Source organism: Sparus aurata, chromosome 2, assembly GCF_900880675.1.
Source record: "Sparus aurata chromosome 2, fSpaAur1.1, whole genome shotgun sequence".
NCBI classification, from domain to species: domain Eukaryota; kingdom Metazoa; phylum Chordata; class Actinopteri; order Spariformes; family Sparidae; genus Sparus; species Sparus aurata.
In genome coordinates, this window is record NC_044188.1 from 32,385,780 (window position 1) to 32,407,721 (window position 21,942).

Sequence of the window (21,942 nt, forward strand, 5' to 3'; positions counted from 1 at the left end):
TTGCTTTCCTTTCAATGTCAGAGTTCCTCACTTAATGGTGCAGTTGTTCTGGATACAGCTTTTTAAAATTGATATAACCAATGGCTTTTATGTAAAGGTTTTTTTTCTTTTTCTTAATGAAATTATCAAACTGTTTTGTGATTTTTACAGATATGGCTGGCCCCAGCAGCAGTCCATTTTTGCTCTCTCATAGATATTAAAGCTGAAGCTTGAAAGAAGTGAGGAGACAACAGCATAGAGTCTTTTTGCCATTGTATGATTTCTTATATTTCAGTGCCATTATTTTTATAAGATGACATTTAGAATACCTACTGTATGTACGAAACTGTACTGTATCCATACTTACTGATGTTCAAATAAATGAGATCCCAAGAAAAATTTTGCACGACATTTTTTACAATGCAGTTTACACAGATTTCAATCTTATATTATAACAAATTGCTATATTGCATACCCAACCCAATCTCATTGAATGTACTACTCGTGTAATAGAGCACATTCATTCAGAATGTGAAATTTACATCTCCCTAAGTTAAGGATATGTACTGATAATTAACCGGACAGTATACTTAAAGCTTGTAACCAAAATCTTCCTAAACCAAAGCTTTTTTGTTGTCTTGCTCTAAGTACATCCACCACCCACCCTGACCATATTGGGTGGGATTAAGAGCATAGCACTTTCCTTCACTCAGAAAAACTTTGCGAGTGAACATAATCCAGGCAATAATTATATTTTCCTAAAACATATTAGTATTATATGAACATAATTTCTAGGACACAGGGTTTCCATACCAGTGGTTTTGCATGTTTTGTCCAAATTACTGCAAATTGCAGTTTTTTGGGGCGGGTTTTGACAGAAAGTCATGCATACTTGACGTTCACTGCGATGGAGTACACACATTGAAACAAATTTTAAGAGTTTCTCATTTGATTCTATACTACACTGAAACTATAATGGCACTCAGGAGAGCGCATACTTCTGCTAAGGCCCAATAACTCACCTTTGATTCAGTCGAGCATAATTCACTGTCAAACTGGACAGCCCTGAATCAGTCTAAATTTGAAACCACCCTTAACTGCTTAACAGTTATTTAAACTTGTACTCACTCCTAGATAGCAGCCACCTAAATACACCTGATTGTTTTCATCAAAATCCATGCATTATTCCCTACAAAATCAATAAAAAAGTTGAAGAACTATCTTTTAATGTTAAAGAAAGTGAGAAATAATTCCTGGACCTGTCCCTTTATCTGGAGCCATACCAAAGGTTTATGGGGACTATTCTGGGCTGAGACCCATCCTTCATCTAAATTTCCTAGAAATCCATTTAGTATTTTTTTTTTGTGTATTCCCGCTGACAAACAAACCAACAAACTGGCATAGGTGAAAACACAACCTCCTCGGGGGAATTAGTGATTGGAAGACAACAGCGGCCTGGAGCAGTAGTAAAAATATACCTAAACAGCAAGAACTGCTAGTGTTTGTTTGACAATGGTCAGTCAAATAGAAGACTTACCAATATATCAATTAAAACTGGACAAAGAACCCTGGTACAGCCCTTTAAGCAAATCAAGAATAACACTGGTGACTGAAACCATACTTTGACAGCTAAATGAATCACTGATCACTTTTATCAGGTAAGTTATAGCTCAGCATTTCAAGATAGCCAGCTGATGATTTGTTGATTTGAGTGGTAGCTCTCTGTGTAGAGCCTCCCTTCATGTGAAATGAAGCTGAGAAAGAGATAGAGAAAGAGGTGCTGACATGAAACAGGACCTAGCCATCAGCATAACTCATGATCTAATGAGAGCTTTGTGAGAAAAAGCAGTACACTGTATGCTGTTGCACCCATCCTGCTCTCTACATTCCTTTCAACACCTTTGCTTTACCTTGACTTTTGGTCGCAGACCCGTTTGACATTTACTGATTGTTACCCAAGTGGGTACTCTGCAGGAAGTGGATCTATTTGATTCTAATCTCTGTGAAGTGTTGTTTATGTTTTATAAAGTGAAACCCATCCAGTAACGACAAGTTATGTCAGTAGAAATTCATGGGTCTAAGACTTCTGGACCATGTCTGGACAAATTCTCTCATACTTCAATGAAGCCTATTGACCAAACATGTCCAAGAATGTCTATATTGGATGATTTTGCAAAGACATTTATTACATTCAATGCCAATATTTCTCAAATTCTTGCTTTCTACAATATCTGCACATGGCAACGACAGTTTGAGAAGGGTTTGGAAAAGATCATGCTTACACTTAATTAAAAGGGTTATGGTTGGGGCGCTGTTTAGCTCAGTGGGTAGAGCGCGCGTCCCATGTGCCGAGGCTCTGCAGCGGGCCTGGGTTCGACTCCCGGCCTGGGTCCCCCTGCTGCATGTCACTCCCCCCCTCTCTCTCTCCCTGTTTCCTGTCATATCTTCAGCTGTTCTACCAATAAAGCCATAAAAGGCCAAAAAAAATATATATATAAAAAAAAATAGAACGATATTTGCTCATCTGTGAACACGCAACTCTGATCTCCTGCGTGCTACATGCATAATACCTCCTTCACTGGCATTAGACATACATCCTGAGTTGCATAATCGTCTAGAATAAAAGTAAATCATTAGAATACTGGGCTGTCAAAAATAGCGTTTTTAATAGTAATAGCAATTTCTTCAACAAAACAGTTTAAAGTGAGTGTAATAAAGTTTACTAGTGGATTGGAAATAGCAAACAATTAGAGGCATGAAGATGTTTATTTAGCAGGTGTGCAAAAATGTCAATATATTCAAAAATGTTATATTGAATTCAACAACATGAAATAAAGGGACAATGCATGAGGGATCACCATCATATCTTACAAATAATCTTTACTTGTCAATGCAAGTTCAAACTCTCGTATGTAAAGCTACAGAGAACCTTTTCTTTCAGCTTCCCTGCCTGCTCAGGCTGTTTTGTATTTGCAGTCTTGGAAGAATTTTTTCCAAGTAAGTCATTCGGGAGTGGGATTTGTGTGCAGCTCTCCTTTCCGGTCCTCACCATGGCTTAACAACAGTTCTTTAAGCTCCCATCTGGTTCTGCCTGAGAGTTCTTTACTGTCCCGTTTCACTAGAATCTAGTTTGGAGTCATGAATTCAGAGCCAAGCTTTGACAACCGACCAAAGTACTTATGCTTGAACTCACAACATGATACTAGTATCATACAACTAGCATAGATCTGTACATATTATCTGGATAAGACCCGCGCTCTAACAACTCATATAATAAGTGGGTTTTTGCTGCATCTTTCACTTTGTTTTAATTGCTCTGAATGTACATAATTGGGGAGGACTGTCATAAACAGCAGGCTAAATTAAGTGTTTTCACATACAACTCTTAGTGAATGAACAGTTAACTTTAACTTTCTCTCCAAATTCTGATATGATCAATCTCACTTGGCAGTGAACTCAATATACTTTTACCCTATTCATCAAATTGTGGCAAATCTCATTTTGGCACACGTAAATAATTAGGGCTTGGTTGTGATAACTTTTCAAAATGTTCTTACTATCAGCAAATCCCATGAAAAGACCTAAATTAGTAATGTAATGATCCTTTGCATCAATGAGCTGCACTGTTGCACAGGTAGACATTTTCATCTGTTACCCCAAACACAGCTGCTGTAACTTGTTTTGAGTCAATCCTACAAAACATTGTCTTACTGCCACAAATGTACGGTTGATCTTTGGTGTCAAAAGCAATAATGAACTATACATTTATGTAGTTTATAAAGTTTTCTATCCCCTATGGGCTGGTGAAAGGTGACACAGACAAGGTAGGAAAGTCAGACAGAATTGATTGATTAATTTTCGTCTTTTCATTGGATTTGTTGCCAACTAAGAATAGCGCCAGCCTTTAAGCATGCTCTTTTTGGTTAGAGCTCTGCAAGAAATAATGAAAGCCTCAGTGGGAGGCGATCATGTACTCATATTTGACATATGTATGCCTCTCATTCTCCTTAAGAACAAGCACAGCAATTGTTGATATTCCCTTATCTATGTTGTTGTCTGAAAAATGTTCCTCATTGCTATTTCTCAGTACTACTTCTCCTCATTGCTCAAACCTAAGCTTTGTATTTGAGCGTTAAAAAAAAACAACCCTATCTGAGCACAGGATAGTACATATGCTACACATCTGCATAAGTAAAGTAGAGGTCAGCCACTGTTCACCACATACAGTGTTGTATGTAACAGTGCTTCAGTGAGAATACATGGACGTAAAGGGCTTTGGAGTGCAATTTGGAAATGATCCTGGCTGAAGTTCATAATCATTGCTTGGCATCAGCAGCCCACAGTGGTGTATTGAACCTTGATTATTTTCAGAATTGTACACTGGACAAAACTGGATTCTCCAGTTGCCCTCATTAGCTGTCAGTCCAGTGAGTCCCTGTGCTACTCAGCCCAACTTGATACTGATAGGATGGATCCCGGATGGATATGGTGCCTTGTGTGGGATAGGCTGAGAACTCTCTGTGAGGCCGGAGTGGTGACCCTGGCTTCTTGTGGTACAGAGAAGGATGACCTGACCTATCTCTGGATCCCAGAACAGCTGGTGAACAGGATGAAGAGGAGGATGAGGGAGGTATGACAGGCAGGCCTATCTGGACCGTAGCTGAGTTGTAGACCCCCAAGTCAGCCTGTGGTCGTGATGCCATGGATGATGCAGGGTGCGGTACCACAGGCGTGACTGTGGCAGTGTTGGTGAAGTGAGCAGTGAAGGGCTGGTATGGGACACCGTCCACGCTATAGCGAGGGTAGGGCTGCATTGTAGCCCACATGTTGCAATTAATTGAAGAGGAGTTGGTTAGGTCATCTGTATCCCCTGCCCCAGATCCAGACTCTGTCTCCATACTACCATACATGCAAGCTTCTCTAGAGGCGATTGCTTCAGTGCAGTATGGATGAGACCGTAAGGGCGACTCATAAGAGGGAGCTGAACGAAAGTAATGCTCCTCTGAGACCCCAGACGATGACTCCAGATATGGCCGCTTACATCCAAGCTCCAGGTGTCGGGAATTATCTGAAAAGTGATATAGTTAACTGCATTGTTGTTTTTTTACTGGGAACATCTGATTCTGTAAAATGGCTAACAGAACAGTAGCTGAGAACATACCTCTGTGTTTAAAGCAGTGGTACAAAAGGCTGGGATCTCTGTTCTGAGGGAAGTGGTTTGAGATGGGATCTTGGGAGTCGGAGCTGGACAAAGGAACCCCAGTCTCATACGGATAGGAGGACAGGACTTGAGGGTGCCCAGTGAGAACTCCTGCTCCGAGCTTCCCTGTTAGATGACTATGGGAGGAGATGAGCCTCTGGCGAACCATGTTCTTTGAAATTGCTGGATATTCTTTCCTATACAGCAGCAAGAACAGAAAAAGAAAGGAATCAGTTTGCATGTCTACCGTTCCACTCCACTTCTTTACTTTCTTGGTTCCTTTTCCATATAAACATACCCCTGTAGTCTTGAAACACGCAGATCTCCTTCTTCACTACCTCGGAATCCTTTGGCAAATGGATTGTTTTCTATCTTCAACTGTGTGATCTAGGAAAATTATAGTCCGTTTTAAGATCATATTCTATTTGATGTGAAACAAACCATAGGTGAAGGAAACACAGGCTTTTTTCCAGCCTATCAAGGTCCTTTGTTGTTGTGCACAGTAACCCCTACATCATCAATAGTTTAATAGTTCAATTTAATCAGTCTACACCATGACAATACGCTTTAGATTGTCCAGGAGTGACAAATTAAAGGAAAAAGCTGAATAAGTGAAGGGAGAAACATAACCAACTGTGTCTCTGTTATGCTGTGGGGGCATTTTTCTGGCATTGTTTGGGTTCACTTGTCCCTTTGGAGGGATGGGTTGCTGTTGATCAATCCAACATTTTTCTGAGTGATCACCTTTATCCTATAATGAAACGTTTCTAGTCTCTTCCAGAATTATAAGGCCCCAATCCGTACGGAATGAGGGCTTAATGAATCGTTGGAATGGTGAACTATATGCTGTGGCCCCATATCTGAGCCTAATTTAGCATCTATGGGAGATTTTGTAAAAACTGTTAGACACCGCTATCGACCACCATCATCACGGTTCACCACCAAATTAAGGTCTATTTTTTTGGGTTGAATGGTGCTCTATTCCTGAGTTGCAGAGATATATGAAATCAGTAGCAAGGCAATTGAAGCTGTTCTGGCGACTTGTGGTCGCCCTTAATTATGTTATGATGTTTTTTTTCCTTTAATTTGTCCTCTGTAGTATGTAGTATATATGTCTGTAGTACACTTTGTATTGTTGATAGCTGATGTACCTTGTGGTTTTGATAGGAGGTTACAGAGATAAAGGCCGTCTCGTGAAAGACATGGGTACAGTAGGCAGTGTTCTTGGATCCAAAGGCGTTATTTTCATCTGCTTTGACTATGTGTAGTCTGGGCTGGTACTTGTGCATCGAGTTCAGGATGATCTAGGAAAGGTAAGAAGAGATCAATTATTTCACTTTAAACTTGTTCCAGCAATGAACAGCCCCACTGGTGTCGCTGCTGTCATGTTGTCAGGGATTAGTCATTCATTTTTCTATAATTTTTTTTCTCCACTGGCTTGCAAAGAAAATGACACTGTTAAAAGCATGCAGTGTAAAGAAACACTTAATTACACAGATGAAGTTTCACATACCCTGATCATGTAATGTACTGATAATAAGAGAGGATCTACTAGACTGCTATGGTATGCTCTTGAAGATAGGGACGCTCCATATCATATTGTTCTTGCTCTGTCTACAGTATCCAATTAATTTTGTTTCCATTCAGCAACATAGGCTGTGTATCTGATTTGCCCCTTTTTTATTAGGTAGTGAATCAATAGACAGTGAACACTGAGACTCCAGTAGGAGTTGACGTCCCGGGACATAATTCAAAAGCCGCTCTTGATTATGATGTCACATCAAATGAATGCCACAGTGTTCCTCTGGGAACTCTGGGAAGTGTCACTGAATGCAAAACACTGCTGCTACTGCTGCTGCCAATAAAACTCATAATGGGTACAACTTAAGCGCATCCATTTCCTATGATTAGCTAATGAGTAAGCAGTGACAGTAGACAGCATTGCACCTGCAAACTAGCACACCTAAACATGAGCACCACGTTATATTAGTTGCAGCTGTGTTTCCTTTGCTCTTATCTTGTCACAATTTCTTAAACTGTACTCTGTACTAAATATTTATTTTCTGTTGGATACAAGAAATTGATGTTCTTTTTATTTGTACAAGGAAATCATATAAGGCAAGCACCAACAGACAGCCAACAACTTGTTTCACCTCCACCTAATGTTTTTGCAGGAGTAGATCTTCCATTTCCTTTGTGTAATGAATTGTGAGAAAATAGCTGTAACACATTAGCAGACATCCAGAAATCAAGCAGATTAAGTATTAATAATCAATTAGTATTCAGCGTTAACTTGTGAAATTGATATCATTAATCAGGATTAAATACCATCCCAGTAAGCACACCATAACAGTGCCCTGTCACTGAAACCCTTTAAGCGGGGCTTGGTTAGTTATTCGAAAAGCATTTGGGGATTTAGCTGTAGAAAATGTCTATCAGCAATCAATAAATCAAATGTTCCAACAAATAGAAGAGGAAGAAAACGCAACTGTGGCTTTTGCAGGACTCTAATAGACCATTCAATCATAATTTTCACCATGTATGAAAAGAATGTAGAGGCTGCCTGTGCGCACTCTGCCCTTTGCACTCTGTGCAGTCATTGTGCATGACTGGAGTCTTCCACAGGGCTAGGTTGATATATTGCTAGAGCCATTAGCAAGCCACAAGTGGAACAAGAATGGCAAAGCAAGTGCAGCCCAAATTTTCCATTACTAACATACTGGCTTGAAGGCCGTGAGCACCAACGATAATCATGTTTGTTGCTTACACATTGTGATAATGTTGTTGGTATTTTCTTGTATGTGAGTGAGACAAGAGGTTATAAGCCATGATTTCCAGTTACAACATTGTGTTCTGCTTACAGTACACAGCTGCAGAGCCTGTTGTTAAGCTGCTACCTAACTAGCACAAAGCACACAGCCCAAAGTCAAAGAACAAGTGAGCACAAAATACACCTACGGCAGTAAGGAGTAACTCTGGTGCCAGCCAGCATTTTCAGCCTGAGATACGTATGTAACAACAGTTCAGCTTGTGTTTATATGATTGTGGCATTTAACAAGGTCATTTATGTATGTCTTAGCTAGGCTCAAAAGCTAACAGAGCTTGTTGAATGTAGCAAACTAACCTTGCTGGCCAGCGAGAGGTTGGTGTGACTGCAGTCTGGCAGTTTGCCTTCATGTGTTTTAGAGGAGTGGCACTGGAAAGAGGCTTGAACGGAGGGGGTTGGTTTTTTGAGGATGGACAGACTCAGAATTGAGCTTGCTCCTGCTGGTTTCTACAATTCTACCAACCTCAGTTTTAAATAGAATGCAGACCTCATTAATGTGATTAGTTGCACCTGTGCTTCTCCTAATATCATATTGAAAATTGTGTCATGAAATGAGGAAATTTCATATAACATTGATGAAGTATACGTTAAGCATGCAAAAATATTACACATTTGTAAATTAAACTATGGAGATTAATGTATATTGTATACTGTAAGATATTAGTATAACACAACACACACCAATGTCCACCCTAAGCACAGACCGTCATAGACATAGCTAATGCTAATTAAATGCCTGATCAACTCTCTCAATAAAAGTAACCATATTTTATGCAACATTTCCACCGATTCTCGTTCCCTGCTCGTCAAATATTGGTGCTTTGTCACATCTTTCAGTGTCTTATACAGATGCACTGATACCCTTCAGTATGTGAGACACACTGGACTTTCAACTCCAAAGTAAATCCATCGAAAGCAATATAAGACACTCAGAGCAACTCTTCTGGCCCTCCTTGCACTCCAATATTAAGCCAACCGCTGTGCTCTAAGACATCATTTCCATTAGACTATACAGGACTCACAAACTGGAAGTATCTTCCTCAAGTTCATTCCTATGTTTTCTTTTAATAGTATTTTTACCCTCATCACATTGAAATATATCATTTAACCACTACACAGGAATAGAAATTAATGATAGTTCCTTTAGGGTTAGATGTACGTGAAATCATACGTACATATTCCTCCCCAAATGAAGTGAATGTGGTATTACCTGAAAATGCTGTAAACTGGGTTTAATCTCTTATGCAAAGTTTGCATCAGTGCAGACTCACAAGCCTGCATTAACAGAGTGAACCTTCAAGCACCTGCTGATGGTATGGGAGTGGGCAGCACTCAGGGTGAACATGGACGGTAATTGCATTTTTCTTTGCACTGTGGAATTTTTATGGGCAGCTGCGCACTATTTTGGAATTGTAAATTGTGAGTCTGAGAGACCTTAAATCATGCCATGAGATCAAACTGTTTGTAATGAGTGTTTATAAGTTTGTTTATGCCTCTCTTTGATGATGTCATTAGCCATTAAGTTAGCTCTATAAGGCAAATTTTAAGGTAAGATCTATTTTACCACTGTTAGGTAACATGCAGTGCGTACAATGCTTGTCACCATCCTGTCCTTGCTGAATCCTTCATGGAATTTGATCCTTTCAAGGGCAAGAGTCGTGAATTCAATCAATACGTTCAGTGAATGGTTCCTCCGCATCTGTCATCTGCATCACCCTTGTTCCAGAATCTAAATGTTTTGGGTGTTGGTATAGCAGGCAACATGTGTTGAGTGTGTTGAGTGTTTAGGTTGTTTGGGTGGCTGCAGGTCAGCTCACTAGCATCGGTCTGCTCACTGCAGCCGAGTGCTGTGCCTAGCGAAGCGTTAGCCACAGTAGGGAAGGGTCATCACTAGTCCAGCTCTGTCAGGGCAGATCAGCATCAAGCTTTGCACCTCAGCTCACCTCCTTATTTGCCAGACACTCTCCTGAGGAGCCTTCTCCTCCAGGGGGCTCCCAGAGAGAGGCAAAGGTTGAACAGGGCACAGGGAGCTAGGCTCAGGTTGAACACCAAATGGCACTGTGCTCACATGCTCCTGTTGCTGAGACAGGCTGGAGACAGAGATAAGCTATTGGCTCCTTCACCAGAGGCTCTCTGTTGACCTTTGTCTGCTCTGCTGTCTGGCTGCTGTTTGAGTATGATACTGGAGACTCTTGGGTGACTGTCTGAATGCAGTGATCAGGGAGGCCTTCCACAGATCAGTGAAGAGCTAAGGAAGGTATTTGCTTTCATCTTCCCTGATATAAAAACATACAGACATGAATATTTTCTTTGACTGATATGTGCTTGGGATGAGTTCCTGACAGGACAATAAGTATCATTATACTATCATAGCACGAAATGATCAAACTGTCAGGGAAAGATTATGTTAGATATTTGTTTCATATAATATATCAATTTTAGGTCTGTGATGGGAAACAAATTCCAGTACACATCCACCAGCTGTAGCTCAGAAGGTAGAGCTGGTCGTCCAGTAATCAGAAGGTTGCTGATTCCCTGGATTCCCTGGCTGCACTTCAAAGTATCCTTGAGCAAGATACTGAACCCCAAATTGCTCCTGATTAGCTGGTTGGCACCTTCCATGGCAGCCTCTGCCATCAGTGTTTCAATGTGTGTGTGAATGGGTGAATGTGACATGTGTTAAAAAGCACGCTGAACGGTCAGTAGACTGGAAAAAGTGCCATAGAGTGCATTTTGTTTACAATTTACTCAATGCTTCCACATATTTACTTCCACATTGCCACATAAAATGCATAATACTCTATGCTGTTGTCACAATATGCACTTGGCAGTGACATAAACATCTTGGATGGTATTGTTTAATATGCATATCATTCTTTGGGATGCTGGGCAAAATGACCATAGTATTAATGATTCTTGACTGTTCTTTGTGGTGGTACCACCCCATCAACAGCGTGTGAAACAAATCATCTGCATTGAAGCTTTCTTGTAACATCTCTTTCTTGGCTAACAGTTGCAAATATACTTGAGATCACTAACATCTGTTTGTTATTAGTAATCAGAAGATAGTTTGTATTTCTAATGCTGAACAGACCTCAGACTTTTCAAAAATTGACATGGTACCTGTCCTTTTAATGAATCATTAAAACACAACCCTACATTCCAAACAAAGACATCATCTAAACAATTCCAAAAATTTGAAAATGTACTTAATTTGTACTGAAGTCTCAAGTAATTTTACATTGTCATACTGTGCAGAACCAGTAATGAAGAAGAAGAAGAAAGTGAGAACCACATTTATAATAGTCACTTTTAAACAGTCAGTACTGAGCTTAATTAATACTGAATGGGAGTTCCTTTACTCCACTGTGAGAAGTACAGCCTGACTACACACCTCCTGGTCTGGGCGTCATCTGGGCTCTGACTGGCCTTAAACTTGCTCTGTCCTCATTACTCGCCCTTATCACTGGCAAGGCATTCAACTCAATCTGACAGCAGGCCCCGCCACTGATCTGAGAGGTTATGAACCTAATGAGCCCGCCCATTGATGGGATGGCTTCAGACAAGCTATCCCAGAGTCCCCCTGGGGAGCAGTGCCACAGTCACACTCTTCACCTCCCTCTGCAGCCCCTGCCTCTTCTGCTTCTTTCATTCTTCTTTAAAAAATCTGCCAGTGACAAACCTTCAGCATTTTGCTGTTTGCTTACGTATCAGCTACATCTTTCACATCAGCTGAATGGTCCACAAATACTTTCTTGTCATTGCAATTACATTTTTGACATTAGATTGAATTTTAAGCTAAACAAAGTTTACTCTAGTCACAACATTTCAATTATATGTTGTGTTTGAGGTATGCTTCAGACAGACAGAGTTGAAAATGACAAATTGTCTTGGGAGCACAAGGAATTTTTGTTTCACACAACTGTTATCTTTGTGTCTATAGTTGTACAATATGAAGGGATTTCACCCTGTTTAGACAATTATGTATTGTTAAGTACACTGGTTTTTTGTACTGTGTATTACAGGGCCTCCAGTTAAAAAACTTTGGTCCAAACTGAAAACATCTCAACAATTATCGAATGGATTGTTGGAATTAAACTTTCTAAAGACATGTACAGTATGAATCCTGCAGAAGGTTGACATCTGTTTTTTGGGAATTGTCTTGATTCCGCTGGACTTGTTTTGAATGTGGTAGGGTAAGTGTACCTATTAAGCCCACGTACCATATAAGCCCACTTGTGACTTCTGAGTCAATTTAAAAAAAAACTAAATCACCATTTTTGCCGGTTCATGGTTCTTCCAATGAAGCCGCTTGTTACATAAATTATACTTTTGATTGTAAGCCAATCAGATTTGTCGATCTTAAGTTATCGAAGCACATGTGTGACATGTGCCTGCTGCTCCCAGAAGAAGTTACCAAAAAACTTGGGTGATTTTGATGCCCTGAAAACCAACATTTTTTTTCCATATTTCTACTCCTGCTTTTGGTAAATACTCATTTGATATCAATATTAATAAAGAGATTAGTGTTTTAAATAAAACATATGTTAGAATTTTACTAGAATTAGAAATGTTTTTTCTTTTGTAGTCAAAATATGTGTTTTAGCATGCTAGCCAACAACCCACATGCTGCATCAGTACAGTCACTGCGTAGCATTGCTCATTGCAATGACATCAAGCATGATAAGCATGTGTAGTTTACATTTTTGTAGGCAGAATATCCTATTGTACTGTTAAATAGATAATACATGTGTATATGTATCTTTATTTATTTTTTAATTAACATTTTTACCAAGTGGGCTTAAAGGGGACACTAGCAAAAAAACACACCATTTTGGGTGGATGTAAATGAGTATAGCTAATTAATTAAATGCATGATCAATTGATACTTTTCATGTTATGTTAGTACAGCATATATAGATTCATGTCATGTAGTTGTTTTTTTAATGTCATGTGTGTAGAAAAAAATATTCTGACTTTTAACCAGAAATTCACTGATGTTCCCTTTAAGCCCACCTGCTCCCATTAAGCCCACTTAGCTGTGTTTCAATGGAGATTTTCTCCCTTTTGACTTTTGAACCATTTTCCTGCCTAACATTGACCTCACCTAATCAATCAGCTTCATAATTCAGATAATTAAATACCCAAATTTAAATATCAGTAATGTTGCATAGGTCAATTCATTCTGGATAGGCCTACATTCTATCCCACCATTAGCATAATTTTCGACCCTTTACTTTTCAGATGACATGACTAGAACACGAAAAAAGTACAGCTCATGCAAACACATGGCAGAAGCATGCCGCCAATATACAGGGCGGGAACAATGACAAATCTCTCAGTTCTGGCAAGAACATACTCTTTAATGTTACTCCACAATGGTTTTAATGGTTTCTATGTAAGCTGTTTTTATGTTTTAAAAATCAATTAAAGTTATTTATTTAATTGTAAATACTGAAATTGACTTGTTTATTATCCTTAAAATATTAGTATTGAACCAGTACACTGCCTTTCTTTCAGTCATTAGGTCTTCAGAAATCTAGATAAAAACATCTGCACTCTCAACCAGCTGACTGGACCAGAAATTTTGGCCAATTGTAAATGCCAACAGGACAATGTAGGATAGAGATACAGACAAAATGACAACACATATGGAAAGATGAGGTACTCAAGAGTAATTTCCATTCTAATTTTGATTTTGTCAATGAATAGTTTTTTGGCTACATTCCAAAGAAGACATGTTGTAAGTTTAGCTTTTTCTGTGTTGACAACACAGCAAAAGGCTGATTACGCCTATTTCAAATGCAATTTACAGGCCAGAGGAAAGGAGTGGAGACAAAATAAAAATAGCTATTGAGAGCTAAGACATTACATTTCTTAATAGAATAAGTTTGGATTGTTAAGATTTTTAAATATATATATTTATTTATCAACAAGTCATGAAGTGGGCTTATTTGGAACACCCATGGGCTTAATGGGTACATTAAGTACCCATTAAGCCCATGCCAGACTTTTGACATATTTTGACAAATTAAACAATAAAAACATAAAAGATTTGTATAAATGAATTATTGACACTTCAAATGAGACATTAGACTATCATTGTAACTAAAATGTTCTCACTTTAATTGGGGCAGTATATATTAAAAATGTCTGAGAAGCAGATTTGGTGGGCTTAATAGGTACACTTACCCACTTCCTGAATACATGAAGAAAAATTATACTCTCTCTTTTTTTTTTTTTTCACAAGATCTTTCTTTGAGTATTTTTTTCCATGATTCCATCATTTTAATCAATCATTCCAGTTGCTTAACATTTTACCCACCGATATAAGGGCTTATGTTTCAGCACATGGCAACAACACTGTTTTATAGCAGAGTCCATTAGGATAATAGATATTGTTAAATTCTGAGAACATGGCATCAGTTCTCAACATAGTTATACAGTGTTTTAGTTAGAAACCAGTGGGTTAAATATAGTTTGTCCAGTTGGTAAGTAAAATGTTATCATTAACTATTGTGATGATGGCAAAATTGGAAATTCAGTACAGTTTGTGAAAACAATAACCCTTTCTTGGAATAATTCTTAAGTACTTATATTCTTTGCAGATACTCACATGCCCAAAAGGGTCCAGGTGATTGTTTGTTAGTTTGAGCTTCTGAAATGACACCAGTTGCCTCATCCAGTGAGCTCCTGTGGCGGGGGAGTCAGGGTGCACATAGAGTCTGCCTGGCATTGCTGGCTCAGCCTTGCCAGCCACCATCCTAAAAGCAGATTGAAAGTGCAGAAACAAACAAACTGTAAACTGACTATCTATGTATGTGTGTATATATATATATATATATATATATATATATATATATATACATATATATATGTGTGTGTGTATATATATGTGTATGTATATATGTGTGTGTGTATATATATGTGTATGTATATATGTGTGTGTATATATGTGTGTATATATATGTGTATGTATATATGTGTGTGTGTATATATGTGTGTATATATATGTGTGTATGTATATATGTGTGTATATATATATGTGTGTATATATATGTGTATATATATATATGTGTGTATATATATATGTGTGTATATGTGTGCTTTTCCTATTTGGTCTGAATTTTAATGAAATAAGTAAAAGTTCCCTTTGATATTACTAATAATGAATGAGAAGAAACACCATTTTCATTAGTTTAATATTTATTACCCCAAAAATTTAGACAATAACAAGGATAGCCCCAAATAACAAAAATTGACAATGTCAGTAGCGGGTGTTTCCACCTTTTGCCGCATTGACAGCTTGACAGCGACGTCTCATGCTCCTCACTAGCCTCATGATGTTGTTCTGAGGCAATGTGTTCCACTCCTCCACAAGTGCTACACGCAGTTCTGCCAGGTCACGTGGGGGTGGGGTACGATCATCCAGTCTCTGCTTCAGCTGGTCCCAGACATGCTCTATGGGGTTAAGGTCAGGGGACATTGCTGGCCATACCATATGAGGCACTCCGACTTCCTGAAGTCGAGCTGTGACAATTCTGGCACGATGTGGTGGAGCATTATCATCCATGAACAGAAAGTTGGGGATGTGCTGGTGGAATTGGGGGATGATGATGGGTTCTATGATGTCTCTGAGGTAAGAACGTGCAGTGACTGAGCCATCTGCAATAACCAAATCTGTTTTGCGCTGACTGGTGATGCCTGCCCAGACTGTTGCACCTCCTCCACCAAAGGGAACCCTGGGGACCATGTTGACCTCGGCGTATCGCTCACCTCGCTTTCTCCAGCAACGCTGACGACCATCATTTCTCTGCAAGGTGACCCGACACTCATCAGTGAACAGGACGGTAGACCACTGCTGCATTGTCCAGGTCACATGGTCTTGTGCCCACTGCAAATGTTCACGGCGGTGTTTTGGTGTCAGTGGAGTCACCTGCAACAGTCGTCTGGCATTCAAGCCAAAGCGGTGGAGTCGGTTTCGAATGGTTTATCTGGAAACCCTAGTACCCCTCACATCTCGTAACTGGGCCTGCAGCTGTGTGGCAGTTGCATAACGATGTCTGAGTGCATAGGTCCTTAGGTACTGGCCATCGTTGCGGTCTGTCACTCGTGGGGCTCCACTCCTGGGTCTGTCATGAACTCTGCCAGTAGTTCTGTGTCCTGATGCAAGTCTGCTGATGACACTTTGAGACACACCAAGTTGACGAGCAACATCTGACTGCCTGCCACCGACCCGAAGGAGCGCTATGGCCAGGTGGCGCTGCTCGTCCGTTAAGTGACGTCGTGTGTTCATGGCTGTTTGAATGATGAACTTGGAATGACTTACTGACAATACCAGCTTTTTATACCCACAGAATGTTGAAATTGATGCCACATTGAAAAGGGTTGTCTTTTAGTTTTTTGGTATTGGCCCTAATATGTAAGGCACACTGTACACAGTGAGACCATTACGTGGAAAACACAAAATGAGGTGTGTCTATCACCCCAATACAATTGCCTCCCTATCCCAAAACTCTCTGAAGTGAAACAAACACCGTATGTATGAAATCCACTGAGTCTCTCACAATATCCCTAACTTATTGTGAGTAGTGTGTGTATATATATATATATATATATATATATATGTATATATATATATATATATATATATGTATATGTATATTTATATATATATATATATATATATATATATATATATATATGTATATGTATATTTATATATATATGTATATATATATATGTATATATATGTATATGTATATTTATATATATGTATATATATATATGTATATTTATATATATGTATATATATATATGTATATGTATATGTATATCTATGTCTCTCTCTCCTCTCCTAGTCTGTGTGTGTCTCATCTCTTCTCCTCTCTCTCGACTATCTCTCTCTATCTTCTCTCTCTGTCTCTGTCTGTATCTCTATCTGTGTCAGATCGCTCTATATATAGTATATATGTATGGATGTATATATATATATAATGTGTCCCTGGCTATGTTCAAGAGCCAATGACATCCAAGCCTTAGAGATGCGTCCTCAGTTTAATCTAACATAGCCCACTAAAAATCTCTATACATGGCACCACATGAACCAAGTCTCCACTGCTCTCAATCCTCACAGTATTAAATCTCTAAGACTGGAAGGAGGTGGCCTCTGCTACATCATTACTAATTATACTTCTTCAAGGTGTCGCTGAGGAACACCAGAACCCACTAACTAAAAAGCCATACCCCAGATCAGAAACAAATGGCTGTAAATGACCTCTTGTCTGCTGGAGGTTTCACGTTCTTTTCAGTCTTTCCTTGCATTTTTTTTACAGTTCTTCCACCTTTGGACAACAGCAGTGCTAATGTCATACTGATGAACGACTGCAGTGCTATTGCCTCCAGATACACGGTCATCTGGGGAAATATTGAGACCTGTTCAGGATTTTTCCTTCTCTTTTACTGCAGTAAATAACTACAGCCAATAATGATCTACAGTAGCAGTTAGCTATCAGACCGTGCCTTGCTTAGATAATCTGCTCTCTGCGTCTTTTCTTTAGTAAATGCTGTGTACCTTATAGTGAATTGTGGTTAGCCGAGGAGCCAAGTGCCTCTTTTAAAGGTTATTTTTTACTTAACATAGACATGACAGAGGCAGAAAGTACCCATAATGACACTGCGTAGGTTCCATCCCATGAAGAGAAGAATCAAGAACATCTGAGGGCCATAGCCAGGGCCAAATTGACGTGTTCAAGGGCCAAGCATCAAAAGATTGCAGATGGGTCCCTGTTGCACACAATAGAATAATGAATGTCTTAAAACTAGCTTTGAACTACAAATGAGTTCCACATCATCACTGTAGTTAATATCACAGGACCCATCTTAACTCATATTGTGTTTGAAATTCCCTAACAAACTCACAATTCATTAAATTGCCAACAAACTGACCTGGGACTGTTGTGGGTCTGAGGTAGTTGGTTAGATTACTGCCAATACAAGAAGTAGTGTGATGTTAATGTCCCGTGGTTGGAAATAAGAATGTCAAGGTTAGGGTGGTGGATAGGCATGTAGCATGTCAGACTTTATGACATCACAGACAGCCCCCAGAAAGAGAGCCAGGACAGTCAGCTACAACATCATGTGATGCACAGGGAACAAAAGACTCTTTCTCATAAGTGTTCATTATAAAACAAGGGACTGTTAAATGATGGATAAACCCTAAATGTGTTCTATTTGGTTCAATAACCTTTGGAATGTCACAAAAGCCCCACAAATATTTTTATCCCCATTCAAGTGTAGTAAGGGGACAGCTGAACCTAAAGTTAGCCAGCTTGGTCAGTGGAACTCACTAGTGCCCATGCTATATGGACCCCAAAATGTGGAAGATACGGGTCATTTTATACAAAAAGTCAAACTTTTTTGGTTTCATGTGCCACTGAGCTGCTTTGAATGAATGAAAGAATGAATGGTGCTCCATCTCCAACAGTCTATCCAATCACCTTTACAGGTGTTGATGTTTGCCCTTTTTCTAGCAGTAACAAAAGCACTCTCTAACATTAACCAAGTGTTTAAGTTGCCTTACCCTAACATTACCTTGACTTCTACAATCCAATTTTAACCGCACTGTAGTTTCCATGCACCAATGTTTTGTAATGCATCATTTTAAGAATGGTTGCATTGAATGCAGAACAGAACCCCTCCATGGGAGTTGCCGCATTTGATTCCTCTTTATTTAACATATTTGTTGAGTTAGTTGCTGAAAAAGCATCATCATTAGGCAGCCTAATTTAGATTAAGTGGAATAGAAATACAAGCAGGAACAAATACCTGAATTTCCCCACCTTAAACATGTAAATAGGAAGTGACATTGTATTTTTTGCTTGTTTCTGTGATAAAACCATTGAAATGTATGGAACATTTTGTTCCATAACATAACATAACCATAGCAAAAGCAAAGAATACTAATTAAGTCAGGATACTTTGTATTGCCCCTAACACAGACCAAGTATAAGGCTGTAGCAGTAGGCCATCGGGAACCATCAACAAGATTAATTTATAGCTTTTTTAATTGCAAACTTACCACTTGTTATCACAGAACTTGTAGCGGTGGTCATCAGCTGGGACAATGTCAATAAGTAGGATGTATTTGGTTTTGGGGTTCATACCGGTCACTTTTACCTTGTAGCTGGGAAACATCCTCCTGATGAAGAATGTAAACAAAAGGTGTTAGAAATGCTTTGACTTTCACATGAAGGGAAGACAGCACCTGACTTTTCAGTATTAGATAAGATGAATAAGGTAAAGCCACTTCTGTGCAGTATAGTAACAATAAGTCCTCAATCTTGAACAGAAATCAGTATTGTTTCGAAACTTGAAGAAGGATTTTATCTGAATTTGTATCTCTATATAAATGACAGCGTCCACAAAAAAGTACGTCTTTGCATATGTAAACAATAAACTTGGGGGGATAGGGTTATGAATAAATATGAAATATGAATATGAATAAAAATCTGCTTTTACAAAATGTCTGTATTTTGTACTGATGGTCTTCTTAGGATTGTGTTGACTGTTCAAAACAGTTGTGTCTAGGATAAGTGTAGTATTGTCACGGAGAGTGCAGATGAAGATCCGATTAGCTCACTGATTGCAGCTCAGTGATGTTCTTAAAGGATTGGGATAAGAAAGGCCTTCAGAGATCAGGGGACCAAGAGACTAGTAGGGTGAGAAGCTGCCTTCTTGGAATCCTGACATAACCTCTACGTGAACATTAAGTGGATCAAACCCTGCAAGAAAATTGCAGTTTAAGACCAAACCTTCCAGGGTGATTTTCTTAACATTGTACTCACTGTCAAATCTCACAATTTCTGGCCTGGTAATGATTTGTCTCCTTGCAGCCATTTCTTGGGAGAATCTAAAATCCTCTCATACTTGTGATACTGAAAGGCCATAAAAAGTATGGTAACACGCTCTATCTTTCATCTTTTAAAGGCCTCCAGACTAAAAGACAGAATATGTTAATATAGCACTCAAAGCCATAAAACACATGAAGGGAGCTACCTTTCCTGACCTCTTCTGGGAAACCAAAAACTTTTTCATCCCATCTGTGCCAAAGGAAATTTTGCAAAAAGCTCCGCGCCCCCTTATAAAGCCCTAAGTGGTTTTTAATGGCACCCCAGATTGGACAACAGTTTAGATAGCTGACCCGTCATTGCTCAAGAGAGTGCGGTCAAACAGGCCTGCAGTTTATCTGTGGGTGCTGCCACTGGGAACGTGTTCAAAGATCGGAGGACTCATGAAAGCTGCGCATGCTTTAAAACCCCTATTTTCATACTTAATGTTCCGATTGGTACAAACGCCCTTCTTCAAAGGCTCATAGTACCTGACACCATCTGATCATGTTACTGTAAATACTCCCTCACGTAAGAGAGAAAGAGGAGGGGGATTGAGGGCATCTCTCTCCCTGGCTTCAAATCCAATCAGTAGGAGAGATCAGTCCCGGTATCATCCTCACTGAAAGACGGGTTAATCTTCGAGGAACATTCAAAACAGACCTCTGCTCATCTCTGGCTCCGCTCACACTATACAGACAGAGCAGATGGAGGCCTGTGTCAACACATGTGGCCATAACTACCAAGCTAAGGGCTCTGCTGCTGCTCACGCTTCAACTGTGGAAATATGTCTGTCCTGCCAGACAGATCAAGTGGATGCAACACAATCTTTTACACAAGTGAGTGTCGTTGGGTCAAAATATGGCTTGTTCTCTATGGCTTGGTCCTAGAATCACAGATGTTTTCAAGGTCTGTATGCTTCAAACAAAGGGTGCATGACATGTTGGCTGACCATGTCTAAAGTCAGAACCTTTTATATCTGTTCAGAATGACCCAATAAATTGTACAAATGGGGATTATGGCACGCACAATAGCACAGTCTCTCCTCAAAGGCAAACACAATGTTGCACTTGGCTGCACACATAAAAAGTGACAGGAGTAGTTGTGAATGAAAGGAGAGATTGAGAGATCGTCAAGCCGTGCCGACTTTCGGTTGGACACAGCCACCCCGTGGTGCTGTCGGAAAGGAGCTCTCAGACACTGTTAGATGAACCAACAAACACTTTGTTTGAAGCATAGTGAGAGTTTTAAATTTCCACCCAACCTAGTGTATTAGGTGTTCGAATATCTTAGTTAAAGCCTGATCTTGAGTAGAAGGTGTACATCTTAAACTTGTACGATTTTGGCCCAACTGAAGTGCATAGTCACATGTGCCACATTTTAAACGTAAAGGTGTGTGTTTAGAATGTGAACAATCATTGTAGACTCAATGCGAATTTTGTCCTACATTCAAACAGTAATTTGCATTTTGAATAAATAATCTCAACAGTAAAAAGTAGTGAGAGAGAATGGTCAGGATTGAGCTGTTTTTGTAATCATCATTGTAGTCGGGCTGAAAAATATGACATTTTCCAAGATAATTTGTCGACCAATTGTTGTCCACCAATCAGAGGGTTAGTGGTTCAATTCCCAGCACCTGCAGGCTACATGTCAAAGTGTCCTTGTGCAACCCCAATTTGCTCCTGGTGGCTCTTCCATTGGTACACACCAATGTGTGTGTGTGTATGTGAATGCTGAATCGTGCTGTAAAGCACTTTTGAGTGGTTGTAAGACAAGAAAAGCTCTTTTTAAATATGGATCCATTTACCTTTATACTTTACATTTAACAATTGCAGTTTTTTACCGTGGTAGCTATGCCTTTAACGGCTCTGTTTGTTTTTGGCTAAATGTTGAAAATTATTTAGACTGCTTCATGACAATATTGAATTAGGAGGATTTTTGCATCAATGTGATGAATGACCTTAGTTTTACAGGGACTTCATTCACTGCATTAGCCAAAACCCCGCACATTCAACTGCTTCATTTCTGTTACTGGTTTCCCAATGGAA

At 39.3% G+C, this 21,942-nt stretch overlaps 2 protein-coding genes across 5 annotated transcripts in view; one reads left to right on the forward strand and one right to left on the reverse strand.

The window, feature by feature from the left end:
- Positions 1 to 21,942, forward strand: part of brip1 (BRCA1 interacting helicase 1) — a 124,257-nt gene that overhangs the window by 101,419 nt on the left and 896 nt on the right. The window contains exon 26 of one of the 2 annotated variants that reach the window (XM_030401238.1): positions 151 to 378. The exons of the other annotated variant lie outside the window; for it this stretch is intronic. Coding sequence (XP_030257098.1) covers positions 151 to 213 — 63 coding nt within the window. The 3' untranslated portion in view covers positions 214 to 378. Of the gene's footprint in view, positions 1 to 150; positions 379 to 21,942 lie in introns of those variants that run through there. 2 annotated transcript variants of the gene reach the window in all.
- tbx4 (T-box transcription factor 4) overlaps positions 2,727 to 21,942 on the reverse strand; it is a 31,263-nt gene continuing 12,047 nt past the window's right edge. For 2 of the 3 annotated variants that reach the window (XM_030401276.1, XM_030401285.1), the window contains exons 4-9: positions 19,087 to 19,206; positions 14,623 to 14,770; positions 6,331 to 6,483; positions 5,478 to 5,566; positions 5,141 to 5,376; positions 2,727 to 5,047 (exon numbers count right to left, since the gene is read on the reverse strand). In XM_030401276.1, the coding sequence (XP_030257136.1) occupies positions 4,392 to 5,047; positions 5,141 to 5,376; positions 5,478 to 5,566; positions 6,331 to 6,483; positions 14,623 to 14,770; positions 19,087 to 19,206 (1,402 nt within the window). In that variant the 3' untranslated portion in view covers positions 2,727 to 4,391. The remainder of the gene's footprint in view (positions 5,048 to 5,140; positions 5,377 to 5,477; positions 5,567 to 6,330; positions 6,484 to 14,622; positions 14,771 to 19,086; positions 19,207 to 21,942) is intronic. The other variant, XM_030401293.1, reaches the window with a different exon arrangement.